Genomic DNA, 27,500 nt, shown 5'->3' on the forward strand with positions numbered 1-27,500 from the left:
TCGCAATTTGGCAAGGTGAACGCATTCTGTACTGTACAGGAGACACAGCACGGAGGAGACTGACTAACAATGGTCTACAGCCAATCAGATCGCAGAACACAATGCACTGTAAAAAAAGCATGTCAAATTGCACGAAGAAAATCCACAAAGCTGCGAGGCTGTGAAAAGTGAACTGCGTTATAGCGAGGGACCATTGTATAGCAATTTAAATGTTGCTAGCATCACTAAGAGTTTAGCAACTGTTTTGGTATAAAACATTTTAATTAATACAACCCCAAATCAGAATCCAGTTGGGACAGTATAGAAAAATGCAAATAAAAAACGTAGAAGGGATTTCTAAATTGACTTTGACTTGTATTTAATTGCAGACAATAGAACAAACATTATTTAACGTGTTCCTCGTGATTTTTATTGGGGGGTTTTTTACCACATGGCAATTTAAGCAATATTTCTTTAATATATGAGCAATTCCAACAGTTTGGATGTGACATTTGCAGTAAAATCTTAAATAAATAAATTCACATAGAAAGTATATGTTTATGTTATATTGAAACATCTTTTATATATGGACTGCTGAGCGAATCACTGGTACAACCCTTCCTACTCCCCAAGAACTGTACTTATCCAGAGCGAGCAGAAGGGCTGCCAAAATCACTCTGGACTCCTCACACCCAGCACACTGCCTCTTTGAACTGTTACCTTCTGGTCGACGCTACAGAGCACTGCGCACCAGAACAACCCGACACAGAAACAGTTTCTTCCCTCAGGCAATCCATCTCATGAACACTTGATGATAATAATTGTGGAACCAACATCACTACTTGCTATACACCTTTATACACATATACACTTATTTAACAACACACTTTACATGCCAATTTGCACATAAAAGCTGCACATATAACGCTGTATATAGTAATAAACATGTACATACACTTGTCAATTTGTATATTTGCACTCACTACTTCTATTTTTTTTAATATATTTATTTTCTGTTTTTTGTCCTGTCTCTGTAATCCTGTTGCACTGTAGAAGCTCTGTCACCAAAACAAATTCCTCGTATGTGTGAACATACCTGGCAATAAAGCTCTTTCTGATTCTGATTCTGATATATTTTAAGATGTTATATAAAAATCTTTATATTTTACAAAACTACCAACCACAGAGTTATGGGATTAGAAAAATATTAATTTGTAAACATTTTTATATTTTAAATGAGGTAAAAAACACATACTCCAATTGTGGTTCTTGCAACATATTTCGTAAAAAGGTTGGAACAGTAAAGCGTTTACCACTTTGTAATGTTGCCATTCCTTTTCACAACACTTAAAAGTCGTTTAGGGACTGAAGACACCGAGTGCTGAAGTGTTTCAGCTGTAATTTTGTCCCATTCTTACTGCAAACAAGTCTAAAGGTGGGCAACAGTACGGGGTCTTCATTATCACATTTGCATTTCAAAATGTGCCACACATTCTCTATTGGAGACAGGTTGGGACTGCAGGCAGGCCAGTCAAGTAAAAGTACAAGTACATGCTGTAAATTTGGAAATCATTACTTTCTTTTTTTTTTGCGTTTTCCATTCTGTCCTAACTTTTTCTGATTCGGGGTTGTAAATGTATGTATAAAACAGCGTTGTATGACTGCAGTTTAAATCTGTAAATCTTGAGTAGCTTGTTAAGGCACGGGGGCGGAGTCTAGCCTTTAAGAGGAGATGGCAGACTCAGAAACAGGGTCAGTTTACCTGGCTAGCGAGCGTGTTGTGGCAGAACCGTAAGCAATCCCCTTCCTGTTATCTAGTATCTGTGTGACGTAGATAAGTTTCTCTCTAATATATTGTAGATATATTGTTTTGTGTTGTATATATCGTATTTTGTTTTGTTTATTTGAGTTGTTACTTTGTTTTTTTGTACATACCTTTTTGGGAAATAGGTCACTGTACATTTATCTGCACTGGACTGTTTTACGTTATCCTTGTAAATAAACCATCATTTTTTGAGAATTCTTTGTTTCTTTTTGTTATTGGTGTTGAGCATTCCACACCTGTTATGGGCCGTTTCCACTGAGTGGTACGGTACGGTTCAGTTTGGTACGCTTTAATGGCCGTTTCCACTGTCAAAAAGCGTACCGAACCGAACCGAGCGGTTTCGCTTTCTTGCTTGCACTCGTGCGCGTCTAACATTATATCTCAAATAACAAACTTCTTGAGCTGATGATAATAACCTGCGCTTGATTATTGACGTGCTTTTGAAACTCGATCCTGTCAGACACTGACAAACGCGAGAGTGAAGCGCGAAGAAACAAAGGAGAAGCCGGAAGGAGCACATTATTTTTCAGCAAACATGAGCAAAATGCCATGTATAACTAACTTATTATCTTCACATTTTGGACTAATATGAACCGGGAATTACTCTCTAACAAAGGCTACATGTGCTGCTGAAGATTACAGACACAGATAAGAGGTTTTCACTGACTGTAGGCTATATTTTGTGTTGTTTTGAACCTAAATACTGACGAAATGTCTGCTATATGTAGTTCTTCTGTAGTTGATAACATATTGGAGACTGTAAGGGTCTGTATGTGTTTATATATGTTCATTTATTTAGTTATTTAATATAATTACAGACGTTACAGTAGGCTATTTCGCACTGTCATTGATCTGCAGTTATATCAACTCATGTTCATTGAAAAGTTAGTAATAAACATTTCTACACAAGTATTTATGTGTGTAAAGCATCTGTTTTGTGAGAAGAGCTTCTCATATGATATGTAAGTGACCCGTCCAGCTTTATTGTTGACATTTCCTCGAGCTAGAATGACGTCGACTGAAACTTTCTGTCATACACCACGCCCACCAAAAGGGTACCCTTGTTAGAGGAAACGCAAGCCTGATAAAGGTGACCCGTACCATACCGTACCAGTCAGTGGAAACGAGCCATTAGTGAACCCATACCGGGTCCACTACACAATTACGCACGGCGGCACGGGAAACATTCTGACATACTACACTCCGTAGTGAGCACTCTTACCACTCAGAGCTCACAGGGCGCCACAGCAGGTGGCAGTAGTGAGCTCGTTGGGTCGCGGGCCGTCGCAGTGGTTTTTAAAAAAAAAAAGGAAATGCAGTTGTTCTTCTTTACTTTTGAGCCTTTATTTGTAAATTCAAGATCTTTTTTTGTTGTTATTTCTTTTTTGTATTTTAATGTCACTTAATAGCCACTTTTTGGCGCCATCTTTTAACACAATTATATATAATAATATCAAAAAAAATTTGAGTTAAAGGCAAAATTATTAGCCCTTCTGTGAAATTTTTATTCTTTTTCAAATATTTCTGAGTGTGAAAATTTTCACAGTATTTCCCTTTATATTTTTTCTTGTGGAATTAGTCTTATTTACTTTAGGTGGGAATAAAATTGTTTTTTTAAATGTTTTTTTTATTATTAAATGAAGGTCAATATTATTAATCTTCAGACAATCTTTATCATTTAAGCATCATGGTGGCGAATTCTGCACAGTGGGTTACAAAAAATACACTTTACAGACAACCATTTTTGCAGCTAAATATCCCTGTCCTGCTTATTAAAAAAAAAACACAAGCCTTTTGGTAACAGAAACCAAGCAGCTGCATTGTTGCTCTTTCAGTCGAATGATTTGATAAAAGGTCACCCTCAAAGCTTGACTTATGACACACACAGATCGTTTTGTGGAAATTCACAGATGCTATATTGACTGATATACAATTAACAGTCTGCAACTTTCAAATTCACACATTCATAGGCATATTATTGACTAACACTTGGCCAGTGATGCTGATGCTACTTTAAAACTTGGTCTTTTTACAAGCCACTCATAATTGAAGCTTCTGTCCTGATTTGATAGCATTAAAATGAACAATAAACAGAAACAAATCTAACCAATATAATAAAATAACCATTGCTGAGTGATAAAAAACAACATTTTAACTCATTTTGTGAGAACACGTGTACACACACACACACACACACACATACACACACACTTTCTCCGTGAATATTCAGCAATAAAATTACACTATTATAAATAATGCCAAACACAGACATTTGTACTGATTTTAACCAACAAAACTAGCAAAAATACTACACATCAGCACTTTTTAAACCAATAATAGTAACATAAACCATTTACTGGCATTCAGTAGCTAATTGTTAACAACTTAGCAAACAGATAATGTCACACCATTTTAAACTAGCAAAAAAGACTTCACGTACTACAGCTAAATGCTAATGCAGAAGTAATAAGTAACTTATAGTAAATATGGAGTTTTTGAACCATACTAGGTGGCACAGTGGCTCAGTGGTTAGCACTGCCGCCATACCGCAAGAAGGTCGCTGGTTTAAGTCCCGGGTGGACCAGTTGGTGTTTCTGTGTGGAGTTTGCATGTTCTCCCTGTATTGGCGTGGGTTTCCCCTGGGTGCTCTGGTTTCCCCCACAGTCCAAAGACATGCAGTATAAGTGAATTGGATTAACTAAATTGGCTGTAGTCAATGTGTGTGTGGGTTTTTCCCAGTACTGGGTTGCAGCTGGAAGAACATCCGCTGCGTAAAACCTATGCCAGAATAGTTGGCAGTTCAGTTTCCCAGTGTTGGGTTGCAGCTGGAAGGGCATCCACTGCGTAAAACATATGCTGGATAAGTTGGCGGTTCATTCCGCTAGGGCGACCTATGATTAATAAAGAGACTAAGCCAAAAGGAAAATGAATAAATGAATGAGTTGGCAGTTCATTCTGCTGTGGCGACCCCTGATTAATAAAGGGACTAAGCCAAAAAGAAAATGAATGAATGAATTGGCGGTTCATTCCGCTGTGGCGACCCCTGATTAATAAAAGGACTTAGCCAAAAAGCAAATGAATGCATGAGTTGGCGGTTCATTCCGCTGTGACGACCCCTGAATAATAAATGGACTAAGCCAAAGAGGAAATGAATGAGTTGGCGGTTCATTCCGCTGTGGCGACCCCTGATAAATAAGGGACTATGTTGAAGGAAAATGAATGAAGGAATAAGTTGGCAGTTCATACTGCTGTGGCAACCCCTGATTAATAAAAGGACTAAGCCCAAAAGAAAATGAATGAATGAGTTGGCGATTCATTCCGCTGTGGTGAACCCTGATTAGTAAAGGGACTAAGCTAAAATTAAAATGAATGAATAAATTGGCGGTCCATTCCGCTGTGGCGACCCTTGATAAATAAGGGACTAAGCCGAAGAAAAATGAAGAAATAAGTTGGCGGTTCATTCCGCTGTGGCGACCCCTGATTAATAAAGGGACTACGCCAAAAAGAAAATGAATGACTGAATGAGTTGGCTGTTCATTCCGCTGTGAAGACCTCTGATTAATAAAGGGACTAAGCCAAAAAAAATAATTAATGAATGAGTTGTCGGTTCATTCTGCTGTGGCGATCCCCTGATTAATAAAGGGACTAAGCCCAAAAAAATAAAATAAAATGAACGAATGAGTTGGCGGTTCATTCAGCTGTGGCAACCTCTGATTAATAAAGGGACTAAGCCAAAAAGGAAATTAATGCATGAGTTGGCGGTTCATTCTGCTGTGGCGACCCCTGATTAATAAAGGGACTAAGCCCAAAAAACACAAATGAATGAATGAGTTGGCAGTTCATTCAGCTGTGGCAACCTCTGATTAATAAAGGGACTAAGCCAAAAAAAACAAAACAAATGAATGAATGAGTTGGCGGTTCATTCAGCTGTGGGGACCCCTTATTAATAAAGGAACTAAGCCAAAAAGGAAATGAATGAATGAATGAGTTAGTGGTTCATTCCGCTGTGGTGACCCCTGATAAATAAAGGGACTAAGCCACAAAGAAAATGAATGAATGAATGAGTTGGCGGTTCATTCCGCTGTGGGAACCCCTAATATATGTGACTAAGCCAAAGGAAAATGAATCAAGGAATTAATAAACCATACTACATGAAACTGCAGATACTGTATACATTACAGAAGTTACATCAAATTGTTAATGGATGCTACAGTGGACTGTAGATTAATTATAATTATAATGGAGGAAAGTATTGGGAAAAGTTGCTCGTATCTGCAAAAGCTGCTTTGGAAATAGCCGAGCTGCTGTTACTCTAAGTGAGCTGACAGAACCAGCATAACCTACTTGCTAACACAACAGGCTGTATTTCCTAATTTGGGTTCAGAAGAAAAATTGTGGGCCACAAGAATATGACCCATATTCAGAGTTTGCTGGGAATATAAATGCCTGACAAAACGCCTGCTTCATAGGCTCACATTAGAGGAGGCGGAAGCGCTCTGTGAAACTGCAGGAGCACCAGGACACAGTCAGGTACTTTCCAGGGAAACGGCCAAAAATAGCCTTCATTTCCACTCAAATGAACACGCTACACAACAGGGGCCTGCAAACACACACACTGACACACAAACACACAGAGACATGCATTTAAATGCATGCACAAACACACAGAGAGATACAAACACACATTAAAAAAGGACACACAAACACATTTGCATGAACACGCATAACCATACAAACACACAGTCACACACATGCATGCACAAACACACACACAACTGGGACCAAAACACTTGCATAACCACACAAACAGTAAGAGAGAAATGCACAACTACACATAAAAAGGACAAACACACACACACACGTGCATGCAAATGCATAACCACACAAAAACACATACACACACACAATAGAGACACAAACACATGCACAACCAAACACACACAGTGACAAACACATGCATGCACACTCATATATACACACAAGAACATACACACACAAACATGGATGCACAGACACACAGACACTTACACACTCAAAATCATGCACAAAATAAAGGAGACACACAGTAGATACACACACACACACACAACCACACCAACACACACACACACACACACACACACACACACACACACACACACACAGAGGTGTACACGCATGCATGCACAAACACACACACACCCTAGCAACAGCCTAGCAACGCCTTTCCAAGCACTCAGAACAAGCTAGCAACCATCTAGCAACACTTTAACAACCCTACAGCAACGACTTAGAACACCATAGTAACACCTTAGCAATGACCTAAAACACCCTAGCAACCATATAGCAACGTCTTAGCAACTGCTCAAAACAACCTAGCAACACCTTAGCAACCACCTGGCAACCACCTAGAACACCCTAACAATGCCTTGGCAACCACTTAGAACACCCTAGTAAGTACCAAGCAACACCTTAGCAACCACCTAGACCACCCTAGCAACCGCTTAGTAAACACTCAGAACACCCTAGCAACAGCCTAGCAACACCTAAGCAACTAACTAAACACCCCAGCAACTGCCTAGCAATGCCTTAACAACTGCCAAGCAACCACTCAGAGCACCTTAGCAACCGCCTAGCAATGCCTTAGCAACCACTCTGAACACCCTAGCAACAACCTTGAACACCCTAGCAACACCTAAGCAACCACCTAGAAATCACTCAGAACACCATAGCAACCACCAAACAACACATTAGCAACCAATTAGACCACCCTAGCAACCGCTTAGAAACCCCTCAGAACACCCTAGCAACCGCCTAGCAACACCTCAGAACACCCTAGCAACCGCCTAGCAACACCTAAGCAACTGCCTAGCAACGCCTTAGTAACCACCTAGCAACCACTTAGAACACCCTAGCAACGCGTTAGCAACCCCTCAGCAACCACTTAGAACACCCTAGCAACACCTTAGCAACCACCTAGAATACCCTAGCAACCACTTAGACATCACTCAGAACACCCTAGCAACCACCAAGTAACACCTTAGCAACCATCTAGACCACCCTAGCAACCACTCAGAACACCCTAGCAACCACCTAGCAACACCTAAGCAATCACTTAAACACCTTAGCAACTGCCTAGCAAAGTCTTAGTAACCACCTAGCAATCACTCACACCTTAGCAACCACCTATCAATGCCTTAGCAACCACTCAGAACATCCTAACAATGCCTTAGCAACATCTTAGCAAACATCTAGAATACCCTAGAAATCACCTAGCAACGCCTTAGCAACCACTCAAAACACCCTAGCAACCCGTTAGCTAGATACATGCCATACAATTACGCACACACACACACCGATGCACAAACACACACGTACAACCACAGAGACAAACGCATGCAAGCACGCACACACACGCGCACACACACACACGCGCACACACAGTGAGAAGTAGGAAGCGCTAGAGGGGACAGGCTCTAGAAAGCACACAGACAGACACAAGCTGGCGTGACACTGGCGCTAAAGGTTATTTTATTAAAACCCTTCAATCTCTCCACATGGAGCAAAAGAAGTCGCCCCCAAATACACTCCATTTCCCCAAACACAGACAGACGCTCAGGCCTCCTCTTCCCCTGGGTGACCCGCGGGCCAGTCTTGTTTATCCAGGGCCACAGTTACCACTACTCTTATTCTGCTATTTATAAAGCCGACTGCGTTCTTTTGGAAGTGCAGCAGACGGCATTGTGGACGCGACAGTGACTTATACACAGCTCGCACGCTACCCAACACTGCAGAGCGAGAGTGTGTGAGGTCAGGATATTGTTTTTCTGAAGATGCAGACATTTATCATTGCCTCTGTTTACTCCAGACCTGTTTTCCTAGCATTAGCATTGGCGACTAAAGGGGGGGTCATTCCTGTTATGAAGAAACAGATCTTTAAAGGGACAGTTCACCACAAAAATGAAAATGCACTCACTACTATTTACTCTCTTTCAATTAGTCATAAACCTTTATTTAGATATTTCTTCTGTTGAACACAAAAGAAAATATTTTTTAAAATGTTGGAAACCTGTAAATATTGACTTTCATAGTAGGAAAAACAAATACTATGAAAGTCAAGGGTTACAGGTTTCCAACATTTTTCAAAGTATCTTATTTTGTGTTCTTTTGGGTTTAGTCAAGACACTTGAGTTGAAAACAAAGAAAGACAATCTGAAGACAGGGCAAAAACACTGTAACCACTGACTTCAACAGTAGGAAAAACAAATACTATGGAAGTCAATGGTTACAGGTTTCCAACATTTTTCAAAGTATCTTATTTTGTGTTCTTTTGGGTTTAGTCAAGACACTTGAGTTGAAAACAAAGAAAGACAATCTGAAGACAGGGCAAAAACACTGTAACCACTGACTTCAACAGTAGGAAAAACAAATACTATGGAAGTCAATGGTTACAGGTTTCCAACATTTTTCAAAGTATCTTCTTTTGTGTTCTTTTGAGCTCAGTCAAAAGACGTGTGTTGAACACAAAAGAAGATATTCTGAAAAAAAAGGCAAAAAACCTGTAACGATTGACTTCCATAGCAGGAAAAACAAATACTATGAAAGTCAATGGTTACAGGTTTCCAACATTTTTCAAAGTCTCTTCTTTTGTGTTCTTTTGGGCTCAGTCAAGAGACGTTTGTTGAACACAAAAGAAGATATTCTGAAAAAAAAGGCCAAAAACCTGTAACCATTGATTTTCATAGTAGGAAAAACAAATACTATGAAAGTCAAGGGTTACAGGTTTCCAACATTTTTCAAAGTATCTTCTTTTGTGTTCTTTTGGATTTAGTCAAGACACTTGAGTTGAAAACAAAGAAAGACAATCTGAAGACAGGGGAAAAACACTGTAACCACTGACTTCAACAGTAGGAAAAACAAATACTATGGAAGTCAATGGTTACAGGTTTCCAACATTTTTCAAAGTATCTTCTTTTGTGTTGAACAGAATGAAACTAACTTAAAGTTTTTAAAGGGTGAGTAAATGATGAGAGTTTTCTTTTTTGTGTGAACTGTCCCTTTAAGGTTTATAAATGAAAGAGATTAATGTCTCTGTTCTGTGAATTTTGAACATTTATAATAACAAACACTGATGATTTAAAGGGAGTCAACCAATTAACACCTGGAACAGGTAACAAAACTCAACTGCTAATCCATTGAAAATACCCACTGATGTTTTTGCTGTTGTTTTCCCTCTAAAATGATGTCACCTCCAGGAGGATGATGTCATTAGCTGCCTTTTGTTAGAATGTATAAACGACCCGGAAAAACAAAAAACAACAGGACGCAGGGTGATATCGGTGGACACCCCAGAGAAAAATAATAAAGAAAAAACAAAGATGAATATATAAATGTGAGATGTGTAAACACCTGTAATGTTCCTAAAAAAGGCTAATGGTTTCACATAAATGTTTAATATTTGATCAAAAATATTATTACTAAAAAAATAAAGAACACCAAACAATAAAATACTAATATGATAGCAATAAACATTACATTTATAACTGTTATGTGCATTTGCTTAATTATCATGAAACAATATGACTTCGATCCTTGAAAAATTGCATATTTTATCCAAAGTAATATTTATAACAAATTAATTTAAATAATAAATGAACAATTATTAATTATATTATTAGATAATTGCTTTAGATAACGGCTCTTTTAACACAAGTAAATTTAAATTTGATTAAAGCAAACAAATAAATGCATGCCTTTATATATATATATATATATATATATATATATATATATATATATATATATATATATATATATATATATATATATATATATATATATATAAATATAAAACACACACACACACACACACACACACACACACACACATAGGACAGGTGTACCTAATAAAGTGGCCGGTCAGTATGTACTGTATATTTGTTCACCGGTCACTTTATTAGGTACACCTGTCCAACTGCTTGTTAACGCAAATTTCTAATCAGCCAATCACATGGCAGCAACTCAATGCATTCAGGCATGTAGACATGGTCAAGACGATCTGCTGTAGTTTAAACTGAGCATCAGAATGGGGAAGAAAGGTGATTTAAGTGACTTTGAACGTGGCATGGTTGTTGGTGACAGACCGGCTGGTCTGAGTATTTCAGAAACTGCTGATCTACTGGGATTTTCAAGCACAACCATCTCTAGGGTTTACAGAGAATTGTCCAACAAAGAAAAAATATCCAGTGAGCGGCAGTTCTGTGGACGCAAATGCCTTGTTGATGCCAGAGGTCCTGGGAGAATGGCCAGACTGGTTCGAGCTGATAGAAAGGCAACAGTAACTCAAATAACCACTCGTTACAACCGAGGTCTGCAGAAGAGCATATCTGAACACACAACACGTCCAACCTTGAGGCAGATAGGCTACAGCAGCAGAAGACCACACCGGGAACTGAGGCTACAATTCACACAGGCTCACCAAAATTGGACAATAGAAGATTAAAAAAACATTGACTGGTCTGATGAGTCTCGATTTCTGCTGCGACATTCTGATAGTAGGGTCAGAATTTGGCGTCAACAACATGAAAGCATGGATCTGTCCTGCCTTGTATCAACGGTTCAGGCTGGTGGTGGTGGTGTAATGGTGTGGGGGGATACTTTCTAGGCACACTTTGTGCCCATTAGTACTAACTGAGCATCGTGTCAACGCTACAGCCTATCCAAGTATTGTTGCTGAGCATGTCCATCCCTTTATGACCACAGTGTACTCATCTTCTGATGGCTACTTCAAGCAGGATAACGCACCATGTCATAAAGCGCGAATCATCTCAGACTGGTTTCTTGAACATGACAATGAGTTCACTGTACTTAAATGGCCTCCACAGTCATCAGACCTCAATCCAATAGAGCACCTTTGGGATGTGGTGGAACGGAAGATTCGCATCATGGATGTGCAGCCAACAAATCTGCAGCAACTGTGTGATGCTATCTTGTCAATCAGGACTAAAATTTTTGAGAAATATTTCCAGTACCTTGTTGAATCTATGACATGAGGTATAAAGGCAGTTCTGAAGGCAAAAGGGGGTCCAACACAGTACTAGTAAGGTGTACCTAATAAAGCGGCCCGTGTATATATATATGATCAATGTTCAATAAAGTGAAAAACTGCACATCTGATATACACCTATAACTTAATTTCCTGTTTTAGCCCCGTGTACGCTCTCAGCACATAAACAACAAGCAGCTGCCACAGAACATTTCAGATTTGATGGATTTCTCATTTCTTGATTTGATTTCATTGGAGACATGAAGATGAAGCGAGTGTGCGCAGCAGGAATGACCCAGGTGTGCTGTTTTTTTGTTGGTTCGCACAGCTTGATTTCACCAGTAAATTGAAAGCTCTTCCTGCGGGAGCGAGCCGAGCACCGGAGCCAAAGCTTTCATTTAAACACGTGTCCGATGCGAAGGAACATCCGCGTCCGAGGGGAGACGGCCGTTTTGTGATTAGCGTCCAGGTCAGTGTGATTTATTGGAGACCCGGGCAGTCTCCGTTCCCGCCTCTGCCAGCTTTCCACGCGGATTTCGCCCCTTTCCTGCAGTGATTTACGAAGCTACTGCGAGCAGCTGGAAGACTTTTACCTTTCTGGAGTCGAAGTGTTTCTTGACGGAGAGCTCATTCAGCGGGCCTGTAAATCCAAGAGGGGACGATAAATCCTGGCCACTGCACTGAATTCATCACTCCCGAGTGGGAAAATTAAGCCTTCAGCCAGTGAACAACAGGGGAAACAAAATAATAAAAAAGCCTGAGGAGGGGCAATCAACTAAACACGAGATATGAGCGGAAGAATGCGGCCGCTTTAATGATTTTGTTGATGATTAAAGAAAGGAAGTGCTATATTAAAGCCGCAGGTACACAGTGAAATGAGATGCTGCGAATTCATCCGAGAGTTCACCGGTGTGAGGAACAGAAAGGCTGTTATGCAATGTTACGCTTGCCCTCACTGTACCATTCTGAGTCATGAAAGTGTAGCAAAGCAAAGCCATCCACTGGAAAAAGAAAAGACTACATTACTGCGAAACACAAAACAGAGACTGAGGGAAAGAAACTGATGAACAAAGTCAAATAAACATGTCAATCGTCCTTCACTCAAAAAAGACCTTTGTGTCTTGCTTAAACTATTTATTTAGTTTATTTATAGGTTTATTTGGGACGACTTGATTGTTTTATGTTCAATCCACTTAAATTTGCAAAAATTATTATGTTAACTTAATCAACTTATGTTGGGACAACATGAAAGAATTGTGTGGAACCCAGCATATTTTACAGTGTTTGGATATTCATGGGTCAAACACTTTGTTTTGGTACTTTTAAGGATCCTAATTTTCCAATAAAGTCAGATAAAATACATTTTGGGCATAGGAGGAGTTTTAAATACAACCCAAACTCATTATTGATATGTACCCCTGTATACATTTCTGGAGATCGTGAAATACGTCCCAGGAGGTATGTTTTATTTGCAGTTTTTGTTGTTGCAAATCAACCAGAGGCCACTGTATACTTTTTTCAGCTTTTTCAGATCTCAAATTTCTCTCGCGAGTGACATCTGCACCTGCAGTCATCACGTAAATCCACCAGATGCCACTGTTGACTGACCAATTGACTGACTTTTGCATGTTCTTCCCATGTTTCTGTGGGTTTCCTCCGGGTTGCTCCGGTTTCCCCCACAGTCCTCCAAACACATGCGCTATAGGTGAATTGCGTAGACTAAATTGGCCGTAGTGTGTGTGTGTGTGAATGAGAATGCAGGGGTGTTTCCTAGTACTAGGTCGCAGCTGGAAGGGCATCTGTTTTGTGAAACATATGGTGGATAAGTTGGCGGTTCATTCCGCTGTGGCGACCACTGATGAATAAGAACTAAGTCGACAGAAAATGAATGAACTCTAAGCAAAATACAAAATTTGTAAAAACTAATGTTAACTTAATTCCTTTATGTTGTCCCAACACAAATTGATTGTGTGGAACCCAGCGTTTTTTATAGTGTGTGTATGTCTGTGCATGTTTTTGTGACATATCAGGACATTATTGTGTATAACGACATGGGAATTACACAGGTATTGCAAGAACATGGTGTATTGTGAGGACATTGCTGATGTCCCAATTTCTCAAAAAGCTTATAAATCCTACAGAAGGAGGCTTTATTTTAAATTAAAACTGCACACAGTGTTCTGCACTGTAAGAAAGGTTGGGTTCTACACAATCCAGCTCGCTGACGAGTTTGTCAGCTGTTAGCGGGGATGTGTCATCCGCTATGTTGCACAGTTGGGGCCAAGATGACAAACTTTGGTCTGAGAGTTGTGTTTACCACCAGCACGGGTTCGTTTGCCCACTGGAATAAGATGATTAAACGAAAGTCAACTGTAGAAAATAAAATAATCGCAAAAAACTTCAGAAAGTAATGAAAATTGCCTCAAAGCGCTGACACCACACATCTCTCCACTACATGATGAAAGCAGAAGTGGATATCATGTGGGTTATGTGGGTTCCACATAATGGATTTTTTGTTGGGACAACATGAAGGAATCACATTAGCTTATTTATTTATTTATTTACAAATTTAAGTGGCCTAAACATAAAACAATTAAGTTACCCCCCAAAAAACTCAAGAATTGTGTTGTTTCAGTTCATTTGAAATAAGTAGCTTACACAGCAAACATATTTTTTGAGTGTGGGAGGGTTGGGTTTAGGGATAGGACACTATGTACAGTATAAAAACAATAACTCATTAAGATGACTAAATAACATTGAGTAAGTCCAACTTAGCACTATCACCTCAAAGCAAAACGGTTGCTGGTTCAAGTCAGCTGGCATTACTGTGTGGAGTTTACATGTTCTCCCCGTATTGGCATGGGTTTCCTCTGGGTACTCCGGTTTCCCCCACAGTCCAAAGACATGCTCTATAAATTGGCTGTAGTGAGTGTGTGTGTGTGTGGGTGTTTGTGTGCGTATGTGTGTGTGTGTGTGTGTGTGTGTGTGTGTGTGTGAATGAGTGAATGAGTGTGTATGTGTGTTTCTCATTACTGGGTTGTGGCAGCATGGCAGTTCATTCTGCTGTGGCGACTCCAATTAAATAAGGGACTAAGCCGAAGAAAAATGAATGAAAGTCCAGCGAAATTTGTTCCATATAAGTAGAACACAATTAAATTGTACTAAATTTCTTTGTATAAAGATAATTAAATGAAATTGAGTAAGCCCAACTACATTTGTTTGTTTAAAATCAGCCCATATAAATAGCTTGCAAGCACTTAATCAAAAATTTATTTAATAAATGCAATGAATAATTGTTTTTCAGAGTATGGTCAAAAACGATCCGCTGCTTGTTCAAACTACATGTATAAAATGAGCTGAATCAACACGCTTCTTAAGCTGTTTTTGAGACAACCTAATTCTTTGATGTATGAATCTACAGTACTTAAATTAGTAAAAATGACTAAGTTAATTTGATCAATTTGTGTTGGGACAACATGAAGGAATCATGTGGAACTGCATTTTTGTTTCCAGTGTTTAGTGGTATCATGAGCGGTTTTCTTTTTAACACCATACACCATATTTTCTACTTATTCAATTATTTACAGCCTCTATCAGTGGATTTCAACCTGTGGGATGAAGCTGTGCAACCGTGCAACACAAAAACAGAGATTGAGGGAAAGAAATCGAGAATGGAGCTGACAGATATTCACAAACCACCACCGGGGGAGCATTTTAAGGAGGCCATTTTACCCTTTTAAATGAAGGCTGAAGGAGCGGCGGAGTGAAAATATGAAGCAGGTTTACTCAAGAGACTCCAATCCTCTCTGATTGAGGGGGGGGGGGATGCGCTGGCGAGTAACGCTAGTGAAATGAAGTGAGACTCTCGAGGGCGACAGGCGGGCTGTCATTTCCAGTTGACCCGCAGGACCTGCTAAGACACCTGCTTGATGATGCTGTGACAGCGCTGAGATTTGTTCTGGCACAGCAATTTCAGCTTTGCCAAAGTGAGTATATCCACTCACAATCTGCCATTTGGGACCCTTTAGTGCTTATATTCAAGCACAAGAGATGATAAAAGTCTTGGGATAGTTATTGGTCAAATTTTTGGTATTTTTTTTAAGTCTGAGTAAACCGGAAGTTGCTGAGACTTTTATTTTCAGTATGTTGATGTACGTATGTTGTTGATTTTCAACTGAAATGGAACATTGAGTAGAGGGCGGGGCTTTCTCTTCCACATCATTCCATCATAGCAAACTAGTGAAATGGAATGGCTAAGAATATTGTGGAAGTCGTCAAACTAATGCTTGAGTATGGGACTAATATCAAAAATCACAATCATTTTGGTCATAACTGTAATCACATTTAAATTTAGTCATATAGCAAACGCTTTTGTCCAAAGTGACTTAAAATGCAGGAGGCATTCAGTGATTCAACAAGAGGCAATGCACACAACTACACACAAGTGCAAAGTTTACAAAGGAACGGAACAGTTAGTGCTCAGAGAATTAAGTGCTGGAGTTAGAGGGGGGAGTGTTTTTATAGAGAGAAAGGAGAGTGTTTCTACAGGTGGTTTGTCAAGCCCACTCACTTGTGTGAGGCACACTTCTTAAATACACAGTGTTTTTTATTAGTGATTGTAAGAAAGTGTCTGGTGCAAATGTGCAAAAACTGGTGCAAGTGTCGGTTAAAGTGTCAGAGAGATGAAAGAGTGTGTTTTCTACAGGTGGTTTGTCAAGCCCACTCACCTGTGTGAGGCACACTCAGAATTGCATAACGTTTTGAGGTTGTAATCATGACTACTTAAAAAACACTTGTCAGTGGGCTATATAAGCAAAAAGGTTTGGAGATATACATTTATAAATTTATAGCTTTTTCTCTTGTAAGGTTGTTACTAAGGCTGGGCAATATTGCAAAAATAATTATCATGATATAATGTTTCATATCACTCGATATCGATAATTATTTAATATTTTTTAACAATCCATTTAGGAATATTAGGATTTTTTTAAACACTTTATTTTAATTTACCAACATTACTGAGGCAAATATTTTTAAGTCAAAAACTAAATTATTTAAACAAAATATCTGATCTCTTTATAATAAAATAAGTGTTAAAGAGACCCTTAAACTTGATAAATAAATGTACAAAGTGTGTGCCACTAAGGTAGATCAACATCTGTAAAGGTGCAAATAATAATGATACCGTAAACCTCAAACTCTGAACTCAAAAGAAATTAAGATAATCAAATCTGAGCTTTCAAGTCAAGGAACTAACCATCATTATTCAAATACATACTGAACATTACAAATTGTGAAGTTGAATGACTACATTATCCCCCAGGGCCGTGCACAGGGGGGTGGCCCGGTGGCTAGAGCCACTGCCCCACTGCCCTCATTGGCTGAGGTGCCCCTCTTAGCCTGTACCCCCCTCCCTCCTCCTTGAACGCGTCCACATGCCCCGCCCCTCCACTGATTCCTTCCTGATTAGCGTCACAAAAATCATACAATTCATAATACTGAAGCAGAATGGGATAACGTAAAACACAACTGAACAATTATGGAAAGGAATACAATAGAATATAAATAAACAACTGAACAGACTCTGCTTTAAGCATCTTCACGATATATAAGAGTTATACTTGATTTGTTTCTTAATAATAGCTACATAAGTCCTTAAGTTGAGAGTAGTGAGTTATTCTGTCTTTGTCTTTTGTTGCTTAATGTTGATTAATAGTTATTAAAACAGTCGGCAATAGGAATATAGTGTGCTGTCGCTTTAAGAGCCGCGCAGTTCTGATTAATGGTTTCCCTTTTACAAGGCGTTTCATTCTCATCTCTTTATGTTCAGCTATTACTACATAACGAATGAGGGTTGCTGTGAGTAATCACCAATGTCCTGTTTTATGACATTTTTTGCATGTAATTGATAATTTAGGTGCTCACCTTAAGATGTGCAGGGGTGCCACTTGGGGGGAGAGAGAGTTTGGATTTTAAGAGCCCATGCCGCTTTGGGGCCAGAGTTACAATTAGGGGGCCAAATCAACCAAACCACCCCCTCCCACTCTTCACTTTAGTCCATGACCCCCCCCCCCCCCCCCATCTCCATTCTTCACTTTTGACTGTGACAACACTTTACTTTCATTTGCAACACCGCAAAAAGAATGTTTGTCATGGGCCCTGTACCAGTCAGCGGCGCCCCTGCATGTGTGTGTTCTGCGGCTCACCTCATCTCTGAGGCTGAGCGCATACACACAACAGCACAAGTTCTCTTTCACACTTTTAAAACCATAAATGAAATGAATACACTTCAATAAATGAAGCAGGTCTGCTTGAAAGATTAATGTTTTTCACAATTGCCAAATGGAGGCTAAATTGCACAGTCCCACGTCAAACTGACCTCAACAGTGATGCTAATTGTGTCATTTTGGTGACTGTGGCTTTAAATTCAAATGAGATCGAGCTCTTTTCAAAAGAGGGCGGAGCTACAAATGCCTTTGTGTCAGCATAGTGGCAGATTCAAAAACAAGACTAACATTCTATGCTAATGAGGAAGAGATTGTCACTAGTGGGCAGGGCTTTACCACTCTGATGACACGTACAAAGAGAGAATGTCAATCAAAGTGTTTCTGCAGACAGAATAAAATGTATATATTTTTACAATAAGAAGCTGGTTATATTCACAGACTGTCGCCAAACAACTGCACCTAAACCCCTCATAAATGTGATTTTTGCATAATAGGTCCCCTTTAAAGATTATTTCAATAGCAATTACTTTTAAAACACTGAACATATGAAGACTTGGACAATAGCCGGTTGGCTACTCTTACAAGTTAGAAGAGATTTAGTCATTTATCTGGCTATCAATACCATCAAAATGCCATATTCATTTCCTATTAATTATAGTCCAGCATTCCTCATTAAATAAAGAGGATCTATTAAGTGACCATAATTATGACCTGAAAGGATTAATAACATTCCTATTCTGGCCAGCTCGGAAAATAGATCACTCAGCGCCTAATTATTGGCTTTTGCTTGAGCTCAAGTACAATTAACAAAAAGGAGCCATTTGCATAAGTTAATTAAGTAAAATTGTCAGCCTTTGGCCACATTTACACTGAAGTCGATGATTCAGATTGAAACTTGTGAGAATCCAATTCTGGACCATCCAGTGGAAGAGATTTGCACATCAATACTTGAAAATGTGTTATACTTTAAAGAAACAATAGTGTAAAAAAATACTCTGCATTAATATAACATAATTAGTCAGTAAAAAAGGGTTACTAATATGCAAATGCTGTTTTTCTTTGTAACTGCTGCTCAGAACAGTCATGAAATCAGGATACAAAGAAAAATATATTACAGCCCTGAATTCAACATGGATTGAATGAGTGAACAACCATTGATAAAATTGCAATAGAAGAATTATTGCATGAATTATTACTCATCTAATACTAAACCCATATAGAAGTTGATGTATAATATATGCAAATCACATATATGACATACAAGTTTATGATTCTCCATACACAAATATGACAGATATTTCTAAATATCCATACAGTTGAAGTCAGAATTATTAGCCCCCTTTGAACTTTCTTTTTAAATATTTCCCAAATAATGTTTAACAGAGCAAGGAAATGTTCACAGTATGTCTGGTAATATTTTTTGTTCTGGAGAAAGTCTTATTTGTTTATTTAGCTATATTTTTTTCGATAGTCTACAGAACAAACCATCGTTATACAATCACTTGCCTAATTACCCTAACCTGCCTAGTTAACCCAATTAACCTAGTTAAGCCTTTAAATGTCACTTTAAGCTGTATAGAAGTGTCTTGAAGAATATCTAGTCAAATATTATGTACTGTCATCATGGCAAAGATAAAACAAATCAGTTATTAGAGATGAGTTATTAAAACTATTATTTTTAGAAATGTGCTGAAAAAAACTCTGTTAAACAGAAATAGGGGAATAATATACAGGAGGAGCTAATAATTCTGACTTCAACTGTATATATGTATATGTCATATTGTCACGATCACCAGCACTTTAGCCTGCGCAGATTGTTCGAAAAATACACATATGCCACTTTAATGAACTACAACTCCCATCTTGCACCTCAAACACACCAGTTCTTGATTCTCCCTGATTACACACAGAGCTGGAAGCTCATTGTGGCCTGATTACATGGACTATACACACCATACACATCAGCGCTGTGTCTTGTTTGTCTGTAACATTAAAAAGCGTATGCTAGTCTAGTCTTGCCATGTTTCCTGACCCTTGTTTTGTTCTTTGTTTATCCTGTTTGCCACCGGCAACTGACCTCTTTGCCTGTGACCACAACTACTAGTGCTGGGAAAAGCGAGGCCTCATGAAACACTGAAACAGTCAAAGCAAATGTGTCGAAGCTTCGAAATGTTTCAAAAATCATCTCTACAGTGACACCTAGTGGTATTTTTTACGTATTGCTCAGGAACAGCTTCAGCAAACAAACAGTTCATCAAATTGGGGTAAAAAAAAAAAAAAACATGTTTTAGAGTTGCGGTTTCAAGTGACTTAGTGAAGCGGTGAGAGTTCCAGACTAGCATTCTGAGATAATGGGTTCGAATCTAGGGTGATGCAGCTATAGATGTTAGTTTTTTTCTGACCCTGTCAGTCATACGCAGATTCGCCAGGTCTCGAAACATTGTAGTCACATGACCTGGGTCTTTTGAAACATTTTAGTCACATGACCTGGTGTTTCGAAACATTTTAGTCACGTGACCTGGTGTTTCGAAACATTTTAGTCACGTGACCTGGTGTTTCGAAACATTTTAGTCACATGACCTGGTGTTTCGAAACATTTTAGTCACGTGACCTGGTGTTTCGAAACATTTTAGTCACGTGACCTGGTGTTTCGAAACATTTTAGTCACGTGACCAGGTGTTTCGAAATATTTTGGTAACGTGACCTGGTGTTTTGGATCATGCTTCAGTGCAGTATTTCAAAAAACGTACACTTCGGGATCTCGACATTGTATTGAAACGTCAGTTTCACGTCACCCATTGGACTACCCTCATGATACCGTTGGTTCATGTTTGACTATTGCATGTTTGACTAGGCTGTAAATAAACTGCATCTGAACTTTAACTTCAAAGTTACACATAGAGATTGACATTTAGGGTTAGGCCGATAGACAATGCCATCGTCCATCGCCGATGGCCAATAGACAACACCCAATGGTCCACCCCCATCGCAAACCCGCTCGCGAAAAATACACACTCAGGCCCTGTTTGCACTAATACGTCTAAGTGTTAAAATGGCATTTTAGAATGAAAATGATCCACACCATGTTTTACCTAGCATTTCTGAACAGCGCTCCGTCCACTGAAAATGCACATCACGTGACCACACACAGACACAAGTGGTGCTCACTGCAGAGCCACACACACACACACAGCCACGCGCTCCTCTGAGCTCCAGAGACAGAGAGCAGTGCACGTCTTTATCAAGGTTGTACCACTGGATTGCATCTCACTACAGTTGTTAAACGTGATATTCAGACATCCCAAGTGCCAAGTTTTTTGTCTTGTATGACAGTGAAAATTAAACGCCATGTCAATAACCCACATATACATTTAAATATATACATATATACATCCATATATCCATTTTCCACTGAGAAGTGGTCTGAAATGACCCATGCTTTGAATCGCTTTAGTCACATGACCTGGTGTTTCGAAACATTTTAGTCATGTGACCTGGTGTTTCAAAAGACTTAAGTCACATGACCTGGGTGTTTCGAAACATTTTAGTCACGTATCCTGGGTGTTTCGAAACATTTTAGTCACGTGATCTGGGTGTTTCGAAACATTTTAGTCACGTGACCTGGATGTTTCGAAACATTTAGTCACATGACCTGGGTGTTTCGAAACATTTAAGTCATGTTTCGAAACATTTTAGTTATGTGACCTGGGTGTTTCAAAACATTTTAGTCACGTGACCTGGGTGTTTCGAAACATTTAGTCACATGACCTGGGTGTTTCGAAACATTTAGTCACATGACCTGGGTGTTTCGAAACATTTTAGTCACGTGACCTGGGTGTTTCGAAACATTTTAGTCATGTGACCTGGTGTTTTGAAACATTTTAGTCACGTGACCTGGTGTTTCAAAAGACTTAAGTCACGTGACCTGGTGTTTCAAAAGACTTAAGTCACGTGACCTGGTGTTTCAAAACATTTTAGTCGCGTGACCGGGGTGTTTCGAAACATTTTAGTCACGTGACCTGGTGTTTCAAAAGACTTAAGTCACGTGACCAGGTGTTTTCACGTCACCAATCCCTAATGACTACAATTTTGGACTACCCACATGATACCGTTTGTTCATGTTTGACTATTGCATGCTTGACTAGGCTGTGAATAAACTGCATTTGGACCTTTAACTTCAAAGTTACACATAGGGTGTGACATTACTGAATTTTAAATGACAACAATACTAACTATATGCATTATTTGTCTTGTATGACAGTGAAAATGAAACAACACGTCAATAACCCACATATACGTTTAAATATATACATATATGCACCCATACATGTTCATATATGGCCATATATCTAATTTCCATTGAGAAGCAGAAATAAAAATAGCGTAATATTTTCTCAGATACGTCTCCGCTTTCAAAAATAGATACTTCAAAATTCATTGTACAGACGCACATAAAAATGTATATATATTGTGTTGAGTCTTACAGGTCTGATACAAAACAAGAAGTACATTTTGCCAGTATTTCCATCATCATCTATCCCTTTAATTTAATAGGAAACATCCAAAACAAACAAATAGTAATAGAAATATAATGTCATCAACATGCAAAGATGCACACAAGCACCGCACTGCACTGGATATTAATATGCCACTTAAGAATGCTAATTGTACTTTGTTGACCACACAGAAATCCACTGATTATACAGGGAAAATGGCCTTTGTGAGGAAAAAAATGGTTGTGCAAATCTCCAACATGAATCCCTGTCTGAAAGCTGCAGAAAAGGTTAGACAGCATGTAACTGACTAAAAGATCTGCTCCGATAGCTGGATGTGTCACAGAAACAGCAAGAGGCAAAAATTCAACAAAACGCTTTGACAAGTAAAACCCAGAGGACACTGACAATACGTAGGATAAAAGATAAAGCTTCACAGCCAGACGAGTCAAGAAGTGTCTCACTCATTTTGCAATACAGCACTGTAGCTAGATTTCGATCCAAATATGGCATTGAACTTCTGGAATGTTGCATAAAACATCTGCGAATAAAGCAGCGTTTCCATCCATGAGTCAAAGAGAACAAAATCGTCACTTCCTGTTAAACTGCCACCAAATATCAGAAGTGGAATTAGCTGGTAAGGGCCACTGTGGGCCTTTTTTCTTATATGATAAATTACTTGTAATGTTGTCACAATACTGGAATTCGATACCAATCGGTACTGAAATTTTGAAAAATATTCATTTCCAGCTAACATTTGAGCGCTGACTTGCCATTGTGTTCACGTGCTCAACAGAAATGACTGTGATTGGCTGTAGAGGTCATCAGTTCACCGAACTCACCTCGGTTTACCTTTATAGCCAATCACAGTAATTTCTGTTGAGCATGTGAACAAAATAGCCACATTTCCACTGTCAGGCCAGTGCAAGCCAGGGCTTTTATGGGGCTGGGCTGTGCCAATAGACCGGGAGCATGAGCAGCGAGACCGAAATCATGTCGCGTTTTCACTGTCGGGCTAGTAGCTCGCAGCACGTCATGCATACCCTGCCCCCAGAACGTCCCCCAAATCAAACGTCACACAACCCGCCCAGTTCAGTGGGAATCAGGCAGACAAGGCACACCATTGCATCATCACAAAACGATTAAAATGAAGACAACCGAAACAAGCAAATGACACGTTATTGTACAGCCGTACATAATTTAAGTATTTTCATTCATTATATCTGTTTACTCGCCGACCGACTGTTGGCATTGTGCATCTAGTGGTCTCGCCACTAATGGAGGGATGACCCAGCGCACCACCCATAATATGAAACCACAGAAATTCTCCGGTAATAACTCGGAAATGTATTTTATAACATCCTCGTTTTGACAGACGCGTCAAACATTCTGCCCCAATGCTCCGGAGAGACCTAAAACATAAATTTTTCCCTAGGCTATATGACACTTAATAGGTAATACCCCTTCATTTAGGAGAGTAATGTAAGGATGTTGCATATTATTCAGTTAACTTAAGTAAAGGAAATAAGAGTGTTTCAGGACATAAGAGCAAGTAATAAAATATAGACTGTAGCCTATATCTCATTGCGCTCAGCAGTTATCCACTAAGAAAGCTCTACATTTAAGATTTTGTATTTAAATTTTTCCATGTCATATAAAAACATAAACACTTGCTTGAGTACATAGACTAAGCTACATTTTTTACTTGACAGAGAAGAATGTAATTTCTGGTTTCACTGTAGTTTCTGGTTGCACCATTTCATTAATATCATTGTATCCAAATACTTTACAAAAAATATTTCAAAATTCAAATTGTTTATTGTTTTTAGAAAAAATCTAATACCTAATATCTTTTTTTCAGATTGGCCTTTGTAAAATGAAAGTTTAAAACGGCTTGAAACGGTTTAAATTATTTGTATTGTATATGCCTAAATTGTTATAAAATTGCTATAGCTTTAGTTTTTTTTAATATTATATTGATTTTATTATATCCAATATTTGACTTATTTGACTTCTTTCAACTGTAAGTGCACAGCGGGCAACGGCAAAAACATGAGGCGCAGCAAGCGTGAGGCACGTAGGGCGCATAAGCAGCATGCAAAACGCTCGTGGCCGTTAGTAAATCATTCAAAAAAGGCGCCTCTTAAACAAAAAGGCGCATTCGATGTGATTGGCCCCTTACTTTACTTTTTCTGCAGAAAAGTAATCTAATTACATTAACTAGTTACTTAACTAATTACACCCAACACTGACGATAATTCAAAATATGCATTCAAATAGGTAGACAGAAACATAGCAAGGGTTAAACAAGAACACACAAGCTCAAGTACATCAGGAATGCGCATCTTACCTTTAAGTTGATCTGCAACCACACTTGGTCCAATTCTTTCTGTGACTCGGCCATCTTCTCGCAAGTATCGGTCGTCCAAGAACTTGTCCGTAGCCTCCGACAGGTGAACCTTCCCGGCAACACCCAACTGCTCCATGAGATTGGCTAGGTTTACATCATTGGACCATACGTCGAATTTGAAGCGCTTCATGCCGAGGATCCCACAAAGCACGGTGCCTGTATGGATGCCAACACGCATGTTCACCATCTCCTTTTTTTCCTGGCAGAACTGCTCAATGGCCTGAATCATCCCAAGCCCCATTTCCACACAACAGTAGGCATGGTCCTCTCTTGGTTCGGGACAACCTGCCACGCAATAATAACAATCCCCAAGAGTGCTAATCTTCTCGCAGCATGTAAGCTCGCACAGGCGATCAAATCGCCCGAATAAGTCATTAAGAAGTCCCACAAGGGCATGAGCTGACTTGTTGGCGCTCATTTTAGTGAATCCCACTATATCGGCGAACAGTATACTGACCGGCTCCATGCGCTTCATATTGAAAGGCCGAAAGATGATCTGCCCCCGAGGAATCGATGTCTTCTTGCGTTTAGCGCTCTTAGGGCTGGAGGCTCCCGCAATCGCTGCTCCTGTCGAGTAACGTTTAACCGAATTATCGTTATCATCATCGCCCTGCTTCATGAGCTCATCAGCCACTCTACGAGGCATCACCGAGTGGATCATCCGCTCCTTCAGGGCCTTTTCCACCTCCAAGTCTTTCCCGTGCATGATGGCCTGCCCGACCTTGAGGAACGTGCTGCGGGAACGCACTTCGGACATGATGAAAAGGTGGATACCAATGATGTGGGCGCACACATGCAAAATAGCCCGTCCAGGGATCAGCCAGTAAAGCGTCTCCAAATGCTCCTCGGTGGAGTTGCTCCACCTGTTGTCTTGAATCAAGTGCATCCATCCAAGGGTCTCAAAAAGCACCGAGTAGATCAGGCCAAGCAGTAGGGAAGCATAAAAACGAACATGCAGGAAACTGTAGAGCAACGAAAGCACCTCCATTCCTAGAGAAAAGGTACCAACTGGGGACAAGCACGGAGAAACTAGATCTCCACTTCGGGTGGCTTCGAATGTCAGATTTTTATCCTCTGCACCACTAAAGTCATCATCTTCATCCTTTAAAGGAGGAGCGTTAAAGTCACTAAAGCCTGATGTCTGGATCTGAGGTGCAAGAGTGAGTGCAAAGGTCACCACTATGAGCAACAGGGAGGCTTGGTTGTAGCAGTGAACATAAAAGCGAGTGAACGTGAAGACGAACAGGACACAACAGAGGAGCAGGAAGGAGGCTGTGGGCAATAAGAAGGCAGTTCGTTCACATCGATTAGCATTAGCTATGAAGAACAACCCCCAAAGGAGGCTGGCAGCCGCCAGGTAGAACAACACACAGCGGAAGCGCCTCCGTGTCTGCGGAAAGCAGCGCTCGCGACAGGCTTCCTCCAGGATGTTGGAGTCAAACTTGGGGTTCCAGAAGTGTCCAGCTGACCTCTCGAACAGCTGCGGCATCTTCCTCTGAGAGCGCAGGCTTTTGACCACCGGCTTGCGGATGGCAGATTCGCCAGAGCTACAGCTGGAGGAGATGCTGTACTTGCAGTGTTTGGAGCCCCCAATGAGGTTGCACATGGCACTGGCACCAAAACTCCCACGCTGCTGTTTGTGCGGTTTGACGCGCACAGAAACGGCACCATCGCCACTGGAGTCACAGCTTACTTCACTGTTGTGAAACAGTAGATGCTGAGGAGAAGCCATAATTCTGCTTAGATTAGACCTGAGCTGGGATATACGGCGCACAGATGGAAAAACAATCAAGAGGGAAAACAAATGAAAATTGAGTCAAACGACTCTTGACGGCGAACGGTTTACTTAGACAGTTCCAGGATTTTAGGTAAGGTTATTTCACCTCATGACGTCAATAGCGCATTCCTCTTCTCCTCTGTCCTTCTTGACGCACATGGGTCAGAGAGAGGTTTATCCAGGGCGCATGGAGTATCTCAACTTACTACTATAGTGAATCAAAATGTCCTTACATGAGTTACATAATAACACCACAGAAATGAAGACTCAAGTCAAGGACTGTTTGCTTTGACTCCGTAGGAAACTTCTTAACTCTAATCTGACTCCATTTTCTCCATAAATGAGCCATTACATTGGCTTTCGAGAAGGATATTGTTGCGTTTAATAGACTGCCAGCATGCATGCTTGAAGTAAGATGACATTTCTCGTATCCACCTCCATAAAGTCCAAAAAGTATTGATCCAATAATCAAACATTAAAGAAAGTCAAACTTTAATCAGGAGAAGAGCATCTTAGTTCAGTGCAAAAGTGCCCATAAATAACGTGAGGTGTTTAAACATTATTTGCTTGAGAAGAAAAAATAAATCAAAGCCTTACGTCCTCCGTTTGTTCTGCAGATACGTAATGGTCATACAAGCGGTCATTTGGGGACTCCGCGTCCTGTCAAAGGGACAGAGGGGGTACTAATATCAAAATCAGCCAGTCTTCTCTCAAAAAAACGGCCTGTCGTGTTAATATTCTCTTAACTGGAGCACCGACCTTTCC

The 27,500-nt window shown here is 39.8% G+C and overlaps 1 protein-coding gene across 1 annotated transcript in view; it reads right to left on the bottom strand.

Moving 5' to 3' along the window:
• LOC130217188 (adenylate cyclase type 9) overlaps positions 1-27,129 on the bottom strand; it is a 128,845-nt gene extending 101,716 nt beyond the window's left edge. The window contains 1 exon segment of the mRNA XM_056449249.1: positions 24,899-27,129. Coding sequence (XP_056305224.1) covers positions 24,899-26,690 — 1,792 coding nt within the window. The 5' untranslated portion in view covers positions 26,691-27,129.
• Between the last annotated feature and the right edge of the window lie 371 nt (positions 27,130-27,500).

This window comes from Danio aesculapii, chromosome 3, assembly GCF_903798145.1.
Source record: "Danio aesculapii chromosome 3, fDanAes4.1, whole genome shotgun sequence".
In the NCBI taxonomy this organism is placed as follows: Eukaryota; Metazoa; Chordata; class Actinopteri; order Cypriniformes; family Danionidae; genus Danio; species Danio aesculapii.